The 19,973-nt window shown below is 34.2% G+C and overlaps 1 protein-coding gene across 5 annotated transcripts in view; it reads left to right on the forward strand.

Annotated features, from left to right (window-relative positions):
* The window catches only part of EPHA7 (EPH receptor A7), a 170,051-nt gene that overhangs the window by 139,786 nt on the left and 10,292 nt on the right, over window positions 1–19,973 (forward strand). Inside the window, exons 7-14 of one of the 5 annotated variants that reach the window (XM_037162103.2) lie at window positions 2,569–2,737; window positions 7,132–7,240; window positions 7,798–7,853; window positions 12,094–12,219; window positions 13,350–13,535; window positions 14,104–14,165; window positions 15,598–15,807; window positions 16,517–16,666. In XM_037162103.2, the coding sequence (XP_037017998.1) occupies window positions 2,569–2,737; window positions 7,132–7,240; window positions 7,798–7,853; window positions 12,094–12,219; window positions 13,350–13,535; window positions 14,104–14,165; window positions 15,598–15,807; window positions 16,517–16,666 (1,068 nt within the window). Of the gene's footprint in view, window positions 1–2,568; window positions 2,753–7,131; window positions 7,241–7,797; window positions 7,854–10,783; window positions 10,852–12,093; window positions 12,220–13,349; window positions 13,536–14,103; window positions 14,166–15,597; window positions 15,808–16,516; window positions 16,667–19,973 lie in introns of those variants that run through there. The other 4 variants (XM_037162104.2, XM_037162101.2, XM_037162102.2 and 1 more) reach the window with 4 other exon arrangements.

Genomic DNA, 19,973 nt, shown 5'->3' on the forward strand with positions numbered 1-19,973 from the left:
TTCTGACCCGTCTGGAGAGAGTGGGAGTCTGGTGCATCCTGGTCACAAATTATTATGTGAGCTCCACCTCACAGAAGGACCTGCTTCAAGCATGGAAACTGTGATTACTAGTGGTAAAAGTAATAATAAGTGTTACTGTTGTGGATTTAAATGAGTTAGCTGAAGTGCTGTAATACACATAGAACTGTTTGAACCACTTAAAAAGCATTTCAAAACAGGACTGTCAAGCTTTTGGGAATCTTGGGACTGACCAGCTTGACTGAGTAAATAATGTGCACTAGTGCATTGACAATAGATATTTTATTCTCTTTGAGGAAAAAACAAGAGTTTAAGATTAGTTTCAATGTTCAAATTAAGTTTACAATGTTTTGGCTAATTTTTTTATCATAAATTTGTGACTTCCGTTGCCAAAGTGACATTTTAAATACCTCATTTTGTACCAGGGAACATATTTTTATCCCATCAGATGCATTTCTGAGGGAATGCTTGTTTTTAATGTTGATTTCATGTCTGTTTTCCAATGAGCTCGAAAAGTTGTACTCCCTTCTGAAATTTCATTAGATTTCAAAAGCAATAAAATACGTTTTAAAAGGTAAGTTACACGGTCAATGAGAGTGAAGTCTAACAATGGAATAAAATATTTTGCAGTTCCCTAGTCTGGAATAAATTCATTCAAAGACTTTTCTGTTTTGCATGATAGAAGCAATACGTATTTACATTTCCTGAACTTATAAATTAGGCAGTCATTAAAAGAGAATAACTGCATTGCACTGTAATGTATGTAAGCATGTGATCTATGTACATATTATCGTCTAACATCAGCTGTGCCTAGTTTTCTTTTAGATAAACATATAATACAATCATCTTATGCATGATTATAATGAACACAATCACAAGTCTGTTTCACTAAATCCAGTTTAAATATAAATTTATTTACACTTTCATGAATGCCAAACTTAAGACAAATCAAACAAGACTGGTATTTTCCAATTTCAGTGAGTAGTTTTATTGACAGTCACAGTTGAGCACAGGAATTTATTATAGAAGAAATTAAAAAGTGTCAAAATTATATACTTGGATGAGTACTTTTTATTAACTTTTTTTGTAAATGGAATATTAGAGGCATATCAATTAAGCTTTAAATTTTTATTTATTTGACTACTGTTTTGATGTTTCATATTCTTGAACTTTTAAATGTTTTTTATTCTAAGACATATAATATGATAAACATTTTAAAACTTTGTGACCCCTCGTTTACACATCTGAAAAATAAGGAAATTGAACTAAGCAATATTGTTGAAAATATTGTCACACCATAAATAATATACTTGGATATTATATTGATACTTTTGACATAAAATATTTATTTAAAAAGTATTGATTGATTTCAGAGAAAGACGAGGAGGAAGATCAGTTTGTTATTACACTTACTTATGCCTTTATTGGTTGATTTTTGTATGAGTCCTGACTAGCGATTGAACCCTCAACCTTGGCATATTGGGACAGTGCTCTAACCAACTGAGCTGCCCAGCCAGGGTTAAAATATTTTTTTAAAATGTGTATTGTAAGAATGGTTTTATTCTTTTAGAAATGCAGTTTCTAGTGAAAACAGTTGATAATGTCACCATGGCAGTGATTTATAGCCTTTTTCACCTCATGACACACAATAAGCTAATTATTAAGATTCTGCAGCACACTAAAAGTATGTTTTTTGCTGATCTGATAAAAATAGGTATAATTTTGATTGCCAACTTACAAAAATAATATTAATTATCTACCCTTTTTTGTTCCAGTGTGATTTTTTTTAAAAAATCAGGTGCCTTAACTTGTATATAAGGATCTCTGTTACCGAGAATTGATCAATAGACACAACCTTATCATGCTACATGACCAATAAGATGCAGCTCTATTTGATGACTATATATTTATTGTTCAAGACAGGGCATTCACACCTGATGGCTACTGTGTTGGCTGTTGTCATTTCTTATTGGACAGTCTAAGGGAAAACAGATCAATGTCACTGACTGAATAGTCAGGCATTGTATGTTTTAAAAATACTTGCGGCACACTGGTTGAAAATTGCTGTACTATGGTAGTGGTGTTAGCTAGATTTCTTTATTTAATAGCTTTCCTCATTTTAGCATGTTTTTTCTAAATATGCCTGATGAATAACATTCATTAAAAATATTAAGGGAATTATATTATGAAGTGAAGACCTTCACTAACTCTTAGACTTTACAAGTGTAACCTGTCTTGGTCATTAGGACACTGGATTTTCCGTATGCAATAGTTCTTACTGCTACACCCTCCGCCAACAAAGTTAAAGCTCAAAACATCATAAATGTGTTAATAAAATTATGTCTCTTGGAAATTTATAGAAGGAAAGCATGTGTTTACATTTACATTTTATATTTTCCAAGAAATGACTCAATGCTACAATATTCCACAGAATGTACAATGTAGCCTTTAAAATAAAAATGCGGAAAATTGAAATAAATTGCAAAAATTGGCTGTCAAACCACCTGGTTGCAATCACAATGAAATCTACTCTGTATTTATTGTTTGCAGGATCAAAGGGAACGTACCTACTCGACAGTAAAAACCAAGTCCACTTCAGCCTCCATTAACAACCTGAAGCCAGGGACAGTGTATGTTTTCCAGATTCGGGCTTTTACTGCTGCTGGCTATGGAAATTACAGTCCCAGGCTGGATGTTGCTACACTAGAGGAAGCTACAGGTAAAATGTTTGAAGGTAATTACCACCTTTGATTTGGATTTTTACACTCCATAACTCTGGCATTTTCTTAAATATCAGGGATGAAGATTTTGTTCAAGATAATTTTTACGGTTAAAGGTGAATGTATATGCCTACATATGTACTTTGTGGAGGCTATTTAGAATAATAATATAAAATGTGCTGTGTTGTTTTGCAATATTAGAAGCTCATGATTTACATTGGTCTCTTTAACACATACTGGATTCATTTAGAAAAGACAAAGTTAGGAACAGGAGCGGGACGTGTTCAATTGTGTGTTGACACAGGCTGGTTTTGTAGCCCCCCAAATGAATGTGTTTTGCTTCTGTCAGTCAGAACGGCTCCTTTATAGAAACCAAGTAAATCCAGGATGTACACCTGGGTGGGCCAGAGTAAGATAAAATGTAAGAATTTGTGTTAACTTAAGTGACTTGCCTTTTAGCAGTGAGTTCAAAAAAATTGAGTTCAAGGAAATCTTAGAACTCGCATTTATCTTTATTATAATCATTCCCTTTTCACTTTTTGTGAACAATTTCAAGCATGTAAAGAATATATATGGAAAGTACATATGAAATTTAAGTATATCTAAATGAATATCTCTGTATCTACCACTCAGCTTAAAAATAAAATGGTACCAATATATTGCATCCCCTTTTCATTTTCCTATGCTTTATAACGCTGCATAGGAGCACAGCAGCACATGCGTCCACAGTGTACTGCAAATCCAAGAGCTGTCTGGGGTTCATGTTCTAGTTTATAGTCAGAGTGCAGGTTCTGAACAGCTTGGGCACCAATGCTGGTTGCTCTTCAGCTAGCTGAGGGTAGAATTACAGGCACGAAAGCATTAATTTTAAAAAGTCACATAATTTGGTATTATAAAAGTAATGCCCTTATTATTTATTATTTTTAAATGGAGTTTAAAAAGAGTCTTAAAATGAGAATAAGTTCAATGACCACCAGAACATTTAATAATTTATTTTTATTTTTATTGTTTACACAAGATTTCATCATTCAAACATCTGAGTGACCTTGTGTTAAATGTGTTCTTGTACTCTTCAACTTAGGCTGATCTCATGATGTTTGTGATTTGTAATACAACGAAACACTTCAAATGATGTTTTCCACATTCTAATAAATAATTTAAACTTAAATACATCAAGTAATTATCTCACATTTTCCTACACATTTTTTTATCAATTAAAACTTTAGGTGTGGAAACTTGTAAAATATGTTTATAATATGTTTAAATATATTTTCAAAATAGGTTTGAAAATTGGTCTCAGAATATTTTCCTAATAGATTTGAAAACTTTCTAAACTATTGTTTATTGTGTGCTGAGATCCATACATATTATATTCATTATTTTAAAATAAAGTAAATAAGACTCAAAGAGATTAAAATGAAATAGTGAAACCTGAATGAACACATGAAATAAATGTTAAAAATGGATTTTTGCATTAGAAAAAATGTGGGGATTTTTAACATAAGAATATTCTCTTTCCCTGGAATGTATGATCATATCTCCTTTTCTTACTATTGGCTTGCCAGTACCTGCTACAGTGATAGACATATAGAAAGCACCCAGTAAATAAGCAAAGAATGAGTATTTCGCAGTCATCAATTTAGAACAGATAACCAGTATCAATTAGTGAGAGCAGACATATCCCTGGTTTCACATCTCACCTCTGCCATGTCCAGCTGGGGGACTTTGATGAACCGCTCTCTGTACCTAACTCACAAAGCAGCTGAGGACTCAGTTAATCAGCGAATGCTGCAGTTCCTAACGGGCCACAGACCAGTACCGGCCAATGCCCAGGGGGTGGGGACCCCTGAATTAATGTACACAAAGTCCCAATACAGTGCCCAGAACACAGTCTCAACTGTCAGCTTTTATTATTTAGCACAACCATTTCAAACTTTTTGGTCTCAGGAACCTTTATAGGCTATTAAAAATATTAAGAATCCCCAAAGAGGCTTTGATTACTTGGAATATATCTATTACTACTCACCCCATTAAAAATTAAAACTTAGAATTATTTAAAACACACAGCACACATTTCATTGGCTATCAGAGTGATGACATCATCCCATGTCATATAACTTCTGGACAACTCTTTGCACTTGTGAGTATATGTGAATGAAAAACTCAAATAACATCATGTCATATGAAAATAGTTTTGACCTTGCAGATCCCCTGGAGAGCTCTTGAGGGATCTGTAAGAGTTCCCAGACCATCCTTTAAAAAACACTGATTTAGCACGAGGAACTGTATGCGCAGACACGTGCCACAGTTGATTTAAAATTTAGTGAAAGACAGACTCGTATGCAGTTAAGTGCTGGCGGAGTGCATGGCCCAGTGCTATCAGAGTGTCAGGAATAGCGACTCACTGTGCTGGGAGAGGGCAGAAGGGAAGAAGCCACCAAAGAGAAGCCTGTCGAGCACTGTTTGACAAGAGAAGTTAAACAGATTGTTTCACTGCACATCACCCTAAAAGCCCCTTCTATCCAAAGTCAACTACTGTTTTTACAATTTTTAAATCATGGGGTATTCATTATGACACTTATAAGTTAGTTTTAAATTCTGTTATCCATGAAATAGGTGAAAATATTAACCATAAATGTTGACTATGGAGAGATTAAAGTGTGACTATACATGTACATATAATATATAATACATATAATACATGTATATTTATATACATAAAGGTAGAAATAAATATTCACACATTCTATTTCATCACTTACCTGAGTTAGTTTTCTCATTGGAGCTCAGTTTCTGAAGCTAAGGAAAAACTGAACCTCTAATCCTCTAACCACGCAGACGATTAGACCCTTGAGAAATATCCATTGAATGGAAATAAGTTCAACACATATGTATGCAATTTTTCCTTGCTCATGAACAAACTACTCCATTCTTTTTCCTTTCTTAATATACATAAAAACACAGGTAAAAACAATAAACAACCAAACCAAAACAAATATAGTTGAAGTTATCGTTTCTTGTTGAATGATAATAAGCTGTAAATTACAAATAAAGGTTAAAAGTTTTCTCCCCCCACCTTCATTTAGTTGCCTTGGGGAGTAATCAGCAGATGCTGAATTAGGTACCTTTGTTCAGAAACTATTACACCAGAGCTATTTATACTGTTTTTCAGTGTAAAAGCTATCCAGAGTTAGCATAGGTATACAAAGTTAGGAGTTGGTTTATCAAATGGAGGGAGACGTAGATAAACTAAAGGAAAAAAAACTTTATGCTGCCTATGGGGCATCACATAACTTGGCCCACCTGTAAGTACCACTCCAGAGACCCAGTCCCTTGTCACCAGAAAGAAGGACTAGTATTTTCCATCCTGCCACAAATTAAAGATTATAGCCATTGATCGTTTCAGAAATAAGTAAACTATTAGTTTGACATTATATATGATATTTGCAACTGATTCATGTACTGCACCATACATTTTTATTGTTTTATGTTGCTTTGGTTATTTTATGAAGTGCATACTGGCATTGAGACTATAGTCAGGAAATATGACAATTGAAAATTACATTATAAGTGCAACTTCACTAATTTGGAAAAACGGAAGTGGGAAGGAAGGCCGTGGGGCGTGATGAAGAATTGGAATCAGAGGCTGCTGTAAAGGACACGTGAACATGTGCTCTCCCCAGAGAGACTCTCAGAAAGGCCCGCTGGGCTTGCCTTCATCAATGAGCATAGAAGACGGGAAGTGTCCACAATTAGATAATGCTGAAATGTTTTTAAAGAACTTGGAGAAAGTTTCCTCTTGAGTAAACCTCCTCTATAAACTCTCATGTGTATATTGCATACTTTGTCAAATTAAAAAAGTAATTCCGTCCTCCTTCCTTAACTATAGTACATTGCAAATTCATGATGATTTAATATGATCACATGATGATTTTTATTTTACATCGATAATATGAAATATAAAGCTCTTAAGGTGCTTTGAAAAATGCAGAGAGTATGTATTTTGGTTGATTTATTATACAACAGAAAAACAGCCATAGAGGGATCACATACCTTGCTAAGAAAGGACTTAATAGCAATTATAGATCAAAGATCTCTATTTCTGATTCATAAGTAAGTTTCCAATAAATAAGCAGAAGATAGGCATTCAATAAGGCATTTTATAGGCTCACTTTTCTTACAGCTGAAAGATACAAAATAGAAGAAAACATTGTCCTTACCGCTTCTTTAACATGCAAAAATAAATGTTTAAATGTGTAGTGACAATATAATGCATATATTTAAAATTAGAGCTGAATTCAATAGCAGAAATGGCTGGTGTTGATAAGACTTTGTGCAGCCTCTGGAGTGCTACCTGGCCAGGCATGTTTCTGAGCCTCTGCCCTCTTTGCAGCCACAGCCGTCTCCAGCGAGCAGAACCCCGTCATCATCATCGCAGTGGTGGCAGTGGCAGGGACCATCATTCTGGTGTTCATGGTCTTTGGCTTCATCATCGGAAGAAGGTAAAATGCCAGCTTCTTCTAATCTCTGAGATAACATTGTTCAGAATTATGTTACCCACTATTTATTATTTAGTGCATCAGAACAGTATATGCAAATATTCTTTGTCTGATAAGAAACATTAAAAGTCAGTAAGTTTTTATTCTCCCAAGGCAAAAATACACTTTCAGCTTAATCATTGCCTTTAGTTTAAGTGGATGAGTATTGCAGTTTCGATTGGGTAAATTAATTCTTTCAGTTAATGTTTGTGGAAACCATTTAAAATCTGTTGTTTTCCAGAAAAAAGGCATAAGCTAATATTTATTCACTGATAAATCTAAAGCTACAAAATATGTTCCTTCTACATTGTCTTGCAGGAATATTTTATATTCTATCCCTTTTAAAATCATATGAATGAATATATTAGTAAGTTTATACCTATGGACAGGAAGCTTTTATCTTTTATTTATAGATCTAACTAGCATGTTGAAAAATACTTAAGGTATATTTTATTTAATTTTAAATATATAAAATGAGATTGTTGATTGTGCTTGTCACAAACTTGATAATTTTTTTTCAGGCACTGTGGTTATAGCAAAGCTGACCAAGAAGGAGATGAAGAGCTTTACTTTCATTGTAAGTGTTTGGCTTTTCTTTACTTTTATATATCCCAGTTAATACAGAAACGTGGTTGTTAATATTGGCATAATAAAAATTCCTAATGCATCATGCTTGAAATTATATAATGAACTCAAACTATTGCTTTAAAGCATTTCACAAAAATGAAAGTCACAGAATGTGAATTTAAAAATATATATATATTCCGAAATGTAACCTCACAAGAAATTTTAATATAACTACAGGATATTAAGCTGCTTTACTGTCACAATTTTTCCTTTTACAAACCTCGACCAACAGTTTCATACTCTTCTAATAATGACCTAAATTTTGCATGGCCCACGTTTAGCTAAGGAGTTCATATCAGTTTGGAAGGATTTCCCACCCAGTGAATGCTGCTACCTTGCAAGGCTAAGGAACCTCTTTCTCTTCAGCTGCTAAACATTCTCTATCCCTGGTAGATGCTTTTACCAGAAATCAAAGGTATAAAAGTAAGATGTCATCCTCCAATGTTCTCCCTTGGATCTGGGTTACCTGATTCTTAAACGTTCATTTTAAAAATCATATTTGGAAGAGAGCTTAGAGAACGAAAGAAAATCAATGTCCATCTATATTACTCTTATTCTTGTTTAACGTGGATGGAAAGAATAAAAAAGACAGCCAAAGTAAAAAACTAAAAACAAATGATATTAGTTACTATAATCCTTGAAGCTATTAAGACCAATTTTATTTATTATTTTTCTTAGTAGCAATAATCTTTACTAGAACTTTTCATAAATAAATTTCTTAAATGGCACAAGAATTATATCTATTTTTGTGTTATTTATTAAATCATGGTGTCAGTATCTAAGAAGATATTGTCATGTTTCCATTGTAAAATTAAAAGTTTACATAAGCATCAACCAAGAAAATGTGTTGTTCAAAAACAAAAGCTGTAAACGCTATTACTACTATTCCTGAGTTTTTATTTGTTGAACCAGCAGCTACCATGTCTTTAGTTTTCAAAATAAAAGTGGCTTTAGATAATCAATATCTAAATTAATTATTACACTCTTTAGAATTCCAGCCACTGAAGGCAGGGAAACTATTAGGGATACTGCAAATCAAAGTAAGGATTTGACCAGAGGTGGCTTCGGGGTCTCTCACTTTCACAGACCACCCCCCCCCTTAAGGACCTTGTAAAGTGCTAGCAATTTTGTGGTGTGATCTTTCTTTAAGAGGGTATCCCAATTGTAGAAAGTCCAACCCTCATAAAACTGGGATCTTCCTGTGATTCTGACTGAATAGATATGATCCCATCACCGCACCCCTCTGGGAGCATTTGATACACCCCCAAAGTTTGTGCCTCCCCTCGTGAACACAGCAGTGACTGATAAGCCCGTGACCAGCGCGCCTCAGTGATGACAGTGTGCCACAGACAGGTTTTAGTTAGAGGACATACAGAAAAAGATGCAAGTTACTTTTTTTTTCGCCTCTGTCATGACAAGAGAGAATCATTTTTAACACTTCCACAGACAGGAAAAAGAATCTAAACTCCAATGCCTACATTTTTATCTCTACTTTAATGTGTGTATAGAAGAGTAACTAGACTATGGTTTCTGGAATCCCTGATTCTGCCCACGTGTGAATAATTTGATGGCAGAATCATTTAATATTGCCTTAATCAGTATGTCACTTTTGTTTCTTTTACTGAGTATATCTGACATATTGCTGAATTATCAAACACATTTTAGTTTATTTGGTTTCAGTTTGCAGGTTATTGCAGAAGTTAAATTGAAATATGGCTTCTGTAAAACTTGTATAGCCTTATGCTTGTCATCACTCAGTTTTAATATTTTAATGCCATTTGCTTTTTTTACATCTGACATTCAGTTTGTAATTAGAAAAAAATAGAGTTGCGTGTTTTACTTGCTACCATAGACAAGATGAGCTTGATAAATACACAGTTTTCATCTAAGAGCAAAATTTTTGTTGGTGGTTTTAAGATACTTAGCACTCATGAGAAATGTAAATGAGCTACTAAAACACAAAAAAGCTCACGGTCTTAAATTGAGATAAGCAACAGACTAGAATATTCAGAAATGATGTTGATATTTTTATTTTTAAAATCCATTTAAATGAATAACGAAACAAAGTGCACTTAACATGTCCTACTCTGGTAAATCCCTGGTAAAGGGTGATAGTTTTGAATCTCCCTTTTTACGGGATATCTTTTCTTATCATTTGATGAGACCAGGTGTTTTGTTTGATTTTATGACTGTCTCTAAAAAACGTAAACTGCAACACTGTGGTCACTGGCTATTTACAAGTTGGTGTCCTTTCATTCCTTTAGTATACAAACAATTTCCTTAGGTGCTAAAACACCAGATTGGATTTTTATGGAAACACGAAAGCAACCATTTCACCACCTTTTTAGAGCACTGAATTTAATAGAATGTCCAGCCATTTGTACCCGGCACCCTCAACTCTCTATGGCCCAAGTGCTACCTTTAAAGATATAAACACGGTAGAGGAGTTTAGTGAAGCAATTCCAATTTACATTTTGTTTCCTCCTACCGCTCCTTCTAACAATGTCTTTGAATCCAAGCTGGGCAGTATTTCATGTTTTTATGCCAAAATTGCTCTAGCCTGTCAAAATGCTTTATGACAGCTTGAATAAAGAACCATCAGAGACCCCGTTTGAGATGCAGAAGGTTACCTCCGCCCTAGCTCCCTTACCACAGCACAAAACAAAACAAACAAACAGAAAAAAACAACTATGAAAGAAAGAGAATAAAAAGAGAGAAGATGGCTCATTCTCCATCTGCCTGCCAATCTAGGAGGTTAACCTATTGTTTTCTTCCCTTCTCTCTTGTTCTCTTTCCCCCCCTTCCCCGAACTCCTTCTTCTCTCTTTTCTCTTTCTATCCCCTCTCTCTTTTCTTCTTGTGTTTTTTTTTTCATGTTCAGCTTTAGTAACAAATGAGCATCTGTCAGTTTTATAAACTGCAACAATAATTGTTTAAGACAATCAATTTTGGATAAACAACCAACTACAGCAGAATAAATCAAGATTTTTAAATCCCATTTTCCTTTATACATTCTGCTTCTTTTTGTTTGTTATGTGTTTATTTCTAAAATATAGTTTTAAGTTAATGTGATGGCATAAGCACAGTTAGGCTGCAGTGTAAAACATAGAGGAATATATTGTTCTCCAAATAGTAAGATTTAATGAAAAGATTGTTCAGTGGCTTTGTTAAAAAATAATAAAGTGTTTTTGAGGCTATAGTGTAATTCTTTTCATTGCATTACTATAACCAAATATATGCTTATTTATCTTATCTTTGTCTTTAACCAAATGATTGATTGGAGTACATTATTGTAATTGAATTTGATTTGAAGTTAACACAGTATTTTCTGTTACCTGCATGCTTCTTGGGTGCATTTTAAGAAGAGTTTTAACTTTTGCAACTTTTATGATTCTATGTTGTTTGAATCTTGACTACCTTCTCTGAGGCATACTCGCTGCCTCCTTCCAGAGCCTTATAACTGAAAGTTTATATAAACCACTTCTCTTTCAAATTGTATCATACATGGTCAGCAGATCCCAGGAATATTGTAAATTTTCTAACTATATTCTGGACTTTGTACATCTGGCTTCTATTGCCTTGTAAGGTAAAGATGAAACTGTGTTTTTAGTAGATTTCTCTCTGAGTTTGTGATAGCAACTCTCATATCTTGTATTAATTTTATGTATATGTCAACGGTGGTTGGTCTTTTAAAAAATAAATCAAAAGAATAAGTAAGATGTCTAAATGTTTTTAATATTGCTCTCAGTGTAGTAGGCTACCTGTATATGAAATGTCATCTTTTCTCAGTGTATGTATTTGATTGATTGACTGACTTACAGATTTACAAATGTGTTTCCAAGTCCATTACAAACTTCAATATGGCCTGAACTGTGCTGTGGTAGCAGTGAATTTAATTAAACCTCCAGTCTGATAAGTCATGTCAGAGAATTTTGATGATGTCTTTTGTTGATTTACTGGAGAAGCAATTCAGTTAGTAACCTATGAGCTGGATCCCATGTTACCTATAGAAGCTTGCAGATAATACCTATACACCAGCAGACTGAAGTAGTCTCTTAAAAGTGCTGTGAATCAGGTGATGTGGAAGCAAGTTCCCTGTTCCGAGGAGCACTCTGCATAATGAAATTCCTGGGCTGACTGCACAATAAGTGCTTTGCTTCATCACAGTCATGCTTTCTTACATCATTACAGTTAAATTTCCAGGCACCAAAACCTACATTGACCCTGAAACCTATGAAGACCCAAATAGAGCTGTCCATCAATTCGCCAAGGAGCTAGATGCCTCCTGTATTAAAATTGAGCGTGTGATTGGTGCAGGTAAGGCTGTTGTAGCTTCCTTATTCAGCTCTTCCATTTAGCCAAGATCGCAAGTCATACATCATAATGACAGGCAAATAATTATCCCTCAAGTATAGAACTTTTGCATTTACCTGAACTGTTGGAAGCAAGAGGCTGTACTTGTTTATGAAATCTTATGAAAAAAAGTAAAAAAAAAACAAGCATGTGGCACAAATAATCTGTGTATCTTTTGTCTTCTGCTGGATGTTTAAAATACTGGGTTGTTTTTAAGCTGTTTTATTAAGTTTTGGCCTGTTGTTCAAGAAATGATGTAGCATTTTAAAAAATTAAAATGTCACAATTATACTGGAATACATTTCATCTTTCTTAATTTACCATTTTACTAAGCTTTCATTGTTACACTTTTTTTCTTGTACTTGTAGGTATTAGGTAGCCCTCGTACAATTTAATTTTATGTAGAAAACTAATATGTATGACTTATTTTAAAGGAATATCAGTTTATATGTATACAGTGTACTTACATAATTTCCCATTTTTCAGTCCAACTGCCTTCAATATAGCATAGTGCATATGAATTCCAGACTCGTAAACCTTTACAAACTATTTGCTCCTTAAACCATAAAAGCAGTAGCAATGTTTAGAATTTGCTGATGTGCTCTTTAGTAAGCAGTGTATGTATATTATACAATGTATTTCAAACCTAATTTTTTTCTTAAAGTTTTTTTTAAATTCAGTTAAAAATAGTAGCTAAGCCAGTCAGAGCAAGGCAAGTACCGTATGATTTCACTCGTAAGTGGAATTTAATGAACAAACTGAACTATCAAGTGAAACAGAGACAGACTCGTGGATGGAGAGCAGGCTGACAGCTCTGGGGGATGTGCTGGGTGTGGGGGGATTGAGCAAGAAAGGAAAAAAAAGAGAAAGATCATGGACACAGGCAACAGTATGGTGATTTCGGGGAGAAGGGGGTCAGTGGGTGTGGAGGAAAACGCAGATAAATGGTGATGGAAAAAAACAAGTAAAATAGTAGCTTGTGTAGCAAACAGTTTAGAAGAGCTTAAAAGTACTTTTAAAGACTTATTTGCATTTTCTCTGAGAGATAAAATATTTCTGAAATTAAAATGATTCTGCCTGTTCTGTTACTTCAGGAGAATTTGGAGAAGTCTGTAGTGGTCGTTTGAAACTTCCAGGGAAAAGAGACGTTGCCGTAGCCATAAAAACCCTGAAAGTTGGTTACACAGAAAAACAACGGAGAGACTTTTTATGTGAAGCAAGCATCATGGGGCAGTTTGACCACCCAAATGTTGTCCATTTGGAAGGGGTTGTTACAAGAGGTAGATACTGATTACATCTTTCATTTATCAAGTGGACTGTCAGAAATTATTGTCATTTTATATATAATAAAAATTTATTATAAACATGTTGCATATTCTAAATGAATGTTGGACTTGGTGTGAACCTACTAAACAGTTCTTTTGTGTCACCTCCTCAGGAAAAAAAAGTCAAATGAGTGCAGGATTAGAACTAAAGAATACATCCAATAGAGCAATTGATATTCTCATTTAGCTCAAAAAGCCATAAAAGTAATGCCATTTAGTCTTCACATTTTATATATAAAGTGTCATTTTCTCTGAGTTCTGCTCACAAAGCAGGAGTCAGGAGAACACACTGATTTTTATTGTTAAATTTTATGAATCATGACCATGCTCCAGACATTTAACGACCCTTCGACCTCAGCAGCAGCACTAGAAATATTTGAAACACTCACAGCTCACACACTGAGTCTTTCGAAATGGCACCATGTGTTTTATCTGGGATAAAAGAGGAATAACCCTGAACTTGAGGCAGTGGTTTCTGAAGCAACACTTTTCTTTTCTTACGTATGTGTATTTTTACTTTTAGGGAAACCAGTCATGATTGTAATAGAATTCATGGAAAATGGAGCCCTAGATGCATTTCTCAGAGTGAGTAGTAGCAAATCCTTCCATTCTAAATATATTACATGCCTGCTACCGCAATAATTTCCTGAACTTTTCTTTTTGCAGTGCAAAATGTGAACATTAGAAACTTTAACAAGTTAGAAAGTTGTCCTTGAAAAGCAGATTAAAATGAGAGTTTTAGATTGGATTGGACTACAATCTTTTTGATCTTTTAAGTGATACAATGTACTTAACAGAAACAGTTTCTATTCATATGTTTATCTCAAGTAACAGAGGCTATTTGAAGCCCTGTAATTTGAATGCAGGTCATGGAGTAGCATTTTACTTTTGTAGCACAACTACACCTGCAGGGGCGATAGGTACAAAGAAAAGTGGAGTGTGAACTAACCACTTAATGATCTGAGTTCTGCTCTTTGGAACTATTTAGATTTTGGGGTAAATATTGAGCACAGAGCTGTTAACTTTTTTTAATTAACAGCATGTGGTTATTTTTGTAAACGATGTAATCTAAATGTATAAACATATATATTTTTATTCTCAGAGACTTTTTACCTAAGAACACATGTTAACATTTTTAATGGCAAAGATAAAATAGTCTAAGCAATAAGAGCACAGGCAGAGTTACCATGTGTTATCTGGAATGATACATTCGACCCAGATGCATGGGTATCCAGAAGCTCTAGAGAAGTGTGCATTGCTGCATCTTCGTGGCCTCTGCTGCGCCTAGCGGCTCTCTGGGGAGATGTGTCACCTAGAAAGTGAATCAGCTCAGAGCAGCAGCCTCATGTACCCTATTTGTAATGCAGTTGGGGAAACCTATGGGTTAAAAACAGGTTAAAATATATAATAGTCAGTCAAGTTGCAAATAGTCTTCAATCCCACGTGCTAGTATGTACGTCTATTTTGGAGACTCTTAGTTGCAAGTAATGTTTCTATTAATAACAAAACAAGGAAAAGTGTAAAATGAGAACAAAGTCAGACGATATAACCATTTTTTTAGTTTCTCCCCTCCTTTTTTTTTTTTACTCAAAAATCTACCACCTCTTTTTACCATTGGGAGAAAATATTTTAATATATGTGTCTTCATATCTTTATAATTTTAGATTATTTATATAATTTTATAGCCAGTGATGAAAACATGTAGCTGTCAGGGATATGCTCAGAATTCCATTCCCTAACTTTCACCTAAAAATTAGCACATACTTTTGAATTTGTATAATCTGAAGCTATTATTAATTAATATAAATAACATACCAATATAAATGATTAGCAAAACTCTATTTCATATTTGATCTCAGTTAAATCAGCATTTGTTATGTTTTTCACAAATGCCTGCATTATATGGAAATAGTTCCTATTATACAACAGTAAATGAATAGTGTGTGTGCGGTTTTCGTGGGGACTTTTTCCCTTTCAAACTATAGTTACCTGGACTTCTGTTGTTGTCTCCCGGCAGAAACACGACGGGCAGTTCACAGTCATTCAGTTAGTGGGGATGCTGAGAGGAATTGCTGCTGGAATGAGATATCTGGCTGATATGGGATACGTTCACCGGGACCTTGCAGCTCGCAATATTCTCGTCAACAGCAATCTTGTCTGTAAAGTGTCAGATTTCGGCCTTTCCCGGGTCATAGAGGATGATCCAGAAGCCGTCTACACAACGACTGTAAGAAAAAGTCTAGCCCCGCGTCTCTTCACAATGCCTGAGACTCTCCCGCCAACAGAGCCAAAGCTTTAGTAATACAAAACTAACAGGGACAAAGGAGGCAAACGGAGCTCAGGTTTTTTGTGTTACCGTTTTCCTTTGGAAGAATCATTGTTGCTTTTGCAACCTACATATAGAATAAGACAAGAAATAATGATAAGAATGGCAACATGCTTATCTTATACCAGGATGTTCATATAAATAATATATGATCATATATGTACCAGCCCTCACACTTATGGCAGAAAAATATAATTCAATTTTTAAATAATGATTTAAAAAAATATTAACTACAGTAATTCTTGTAACTCTTGTGAGACTAGATTAAAAGGAAATATGTGCGTGTTTATTTAAATACCCCATATTTCATTCCATTTTAGTAATTATTTTACCTAATTTGTCACTGTCTTTTGACTAGACTCTTGCCCTGAGACCACATAAGACCCATTAAATAGAGTTGCCTTAAAAAATGAAGTCTTGTAATGGTTTTAAAAAACAGATTAGTAAATGTAAATGCACTTAAGGGAGATTCGAGACGGATATGGGTGATACTGCTGAATCGCCAAACAAATATATAGATGTTTAATGACAGCTTGATGGTTCAGCTATAAGTGATGTATTTAAATAAGTTATTGTACATACTTAAAATGTTGGTTTCTTCTTATAACAGGGTGGGAAAATTCCAGTGAGATGGACAGCCCCTGAAGCCATCCAGTACCGGAAGTTCACATCAGCCAGCGATGTGTGGAGCTACGGAATAGTCATGTGGGAAGTCATGTCTTACGGAGAAAGACCTTATTGGGACATGTCAAATCAAGATGTAGGTGTTACACTATTTAAACAAAAAAGGATGTAATGCCTTAATATTCACTATTATTGGAACATGTAGGTAATGGTTTATAAGAAGAAACTTCTGTAGATTATAAAAACACAATTGCTTGGTATACACAGTAGCACAAATTACCACAATAATTAATAATAAATTAGTAGGTCAGCTAATTTCATTTTACTTTTCATTTTGAAGGATTGCTTTTTTTAAAACTTAAATTCTCTGGCTATAATAGGCCTTCACAGGATCTTTCCTCCTTAATAGAGCAGCTGTAGCGGGAGAATAACGGGAGTAAAGGAACCTTTCACAGAAAGGAGAGGAAGGAAGGCTGTGGTTGTGGGTTGGTTTGGGGTTTTTTGTCTTTGAAGGTTATTTTTCTTTAGTGTTCTGAGAAAATATGTTTGAATTATTATTGATTGATTTAATTAAATTTTAATTTCATGAGACAAACCTATTTATGACCAAGATTAGTAAGGGTTTCATAGTTGTAATTAGAACATAATCGCAATGGAAGTGTCTTTGGAAATACCTAAAAAGATACTTCTCATTAATGTGTGTCCTGTTACGTACAAAGATGTAAAACATGCTGTTATTTTTTGACAGAAGAAGCTGAGAGCATTTCTTAGCTCACACTAAGAAACCATTTATAAAACAATACAAGCTAAGTAAATGTGAATTTTAGCTTCTCTTAGGTTGAATTTTATGAAATTGACATTTTTACAGGTCAGAATTTGAAATACTGGCAGATTTATAGAGTTCAGTTATTGACAATGTTAGTGAAATTTAGATAAAAGTAGAGAAAGTGTAAATCCAGGGACTAGAAATCTGAAGAAGACCTTGGTTTATAGCTAATGAGAAGATTCTCGAAGGGAACACATTGGAAAGCTGAGAAGCAAAGGTTTAGTGAGGTGTGTCAGGACCTAGCAAACAGATTTTCTTTTCTATACCAAAGATGTGCACATTGGTAGTCATTCCAAATGAGGATTAGGTTGGAATACATTCATGACAGACATTTTTGAAGGAATTTTAAAATGTTACAAATGCATGTTCTTGAGGAATAGAGTAAAAAGTTGTCAGTGCTTGAGGAAAGTTTGTATTGCCACATAGAAGACGGATGTGACTAACAGACTGTTTGGATTAGTCAATTCTGTATACATGGACAGTGATGGAAGCTGACCAAAGTTAAAATTACAATATTTTTCAAAAAGAGATCATGAACATTGTTCTATTAAATCAATAGCTTTGTTTTCGGTTTTAGAATTTTCATATCAAGTGTCTACGGTTTTTGAAACTTAGAGTTATTTTTAGGCAACTGAAGTCAAGTCAGACTGTTGGTCAAGTTCTTTGCAGTGTATTTTCCTACAAACTGGCGCATCACCTGAGAAGTTCATGCCCTAACAAGGTGAAGCTTTTAAATCACTTAAATGTTTTGGTATTTTAATTTGAGACAACATGAAACTTTTTTTTAGTTTTAGTTTTTGTTTTCATTTTTCAAAGATAAAAGTCTAAATGATGATTCTGTTGGCAGAGGCAAAGTTGTTAATATTTGACAGGTCTTGGTGTCAAAGATTTCATGGACTGTCAAGACGAGGACAAACATCCTTGGGGCAGAGACAGAGAAATATTTACATTCCCCAGACACCCAGTGGAGTTTCATTTTTTTTGACACCTTCCTTCTGTACTAGATTCATACATAAAGGGAATGACAGGAATATCAGATAACTTAAATTCAGAGTTCGCTTCCAGAAACAAATAGGAATGATGAAGAAAGAAAATAAGTGTATTCAGTTTTCATTTTTTTGAATTCCTGAAATATTGTTCCTTTGTTTTTCTTGAAAGTGAAATACAATGGATGCATAATTAGTATATCAAGAATAAAAAATATTTTTATTGATCAAATTCAAATATGTATAGAATGAAATTGAGTTCTGACATAGAAAAATTAATACCTTTCTTTTTTTCATTTTGAGGTCTGAATTATTAAATTCTGAGACAAGTTTGTGCAGTAGTAAGAGATTACCTATGCAGTTCAGTTTTGTAATGAAGTAGATGTTAATATTCCTCTTATAGGGTAGTATTCATTATTTCATATTTGTATTGTTGAACTGCTATTTGAACAATTATATATGCATCATTTTGAATGATGAAAAACCCAAGTAATTTTAAAATAATTCCAGTCTGGTAAACGATTCTCTAGATAAAAGATGCTTTTTTACTTGGGGTCTCCAGTAACAGTTCACGGAGAGACTTGACATCTCTGAACCCCCTCATGTATACGGAAATCCTGTATATAAGTGAATACATTATGTTTTTCTGTGAAGTTTGCTTTCATCAGAACTTCAAATATATTAATGTTTTAATTAACTTAGATTAATTTACTAAATGAATCAATCCACTTTATAGTGTTTAAGTGAAGTTGCTAGGGATTTGTCAGGAATTTGGAAAGCCCCCAACTATCCCAAATGCCTTAGATTTTAAAACACTTTTAATGAAATGCCATGAAAATAATCAGTAAATTGATGGTTCTGTTTATATGCAAGTTCACAAAATTCCTGGATGAATGCTGCATAAAGGGAGGTTTCTTTGATCACACGGAAGAGATAGGAAAAGGGTATTATAGAAGGCAGTGAGGTGTAGATAGTTGCCAGGAGAATTTAGTCAAACTCAGGACATGTCTGGGAGCAAGAAAAGCTTGGGAAAAAGATAATATGCATAAGTATAATGATACCCACACCCCAGTGCTTTGTGACTTGATTAGCACTGTTTGAAAGCCCGTTTTATTTTCATGTACTTCTAACTTTCTTGAATTTTTACTGAATAGAAGCAGTTAGAATCTAATTATTTACAATCAAAATCAAGGCAGCGTTTTCTAAATAAATTTCCTGTTTTCATTCTTCTTTTTTTAATTAATTAATTTATTTATTTATTTATTTTATTTAGTTATTTTTCAAGTACAGTTTTTTTGTCTATTTCTCCCATCCCAGCCTCCCCCGCTCCTTGCTCCCCACCTCCCTCCCATTTCCACCCCCCTTAGTTCTCGTCCCTGTGTCCTTCCTATTTGTTCCTCCAAATCCCTCCCCCTTTTTCCCCTTAACTTCCCTTCCCTCTCCCCTCTGGTCACTGTCCTCTTGTTCTCTGTTTCAGTGTCTTTGTTTTTTTTTCTGCTTGCTTGTTTCTTAAAAATCTGCAGATGAGCTTTGATGCATGTAACATGTATACTTGGTCTTGAATCCACTGTACTAAAATTATACATGCATGCTGGGCGTTTTCAAGTTGTGTTTTAGAAAACTTAAATAGT

The sequence above is a fragment of the Artibeus jamaicensis genome, unplaced genomic scaffold, assembly GCF_021234435.1.
Source record: "Artibeus jamaicensis isolate MK-2021 breed Jamaican fruit bat unplaced genomic scaffold, CSHL_Jam_final contig_387, whole genome shotgun sequence".
Taxonomy (NCBI): domain Eukaryota; kingdom Metazoa; phylum Chordata; class Mammalia; order Chiroptera; family Phyllostomidae; genus Artibeus; species Artibeus jamaicensis.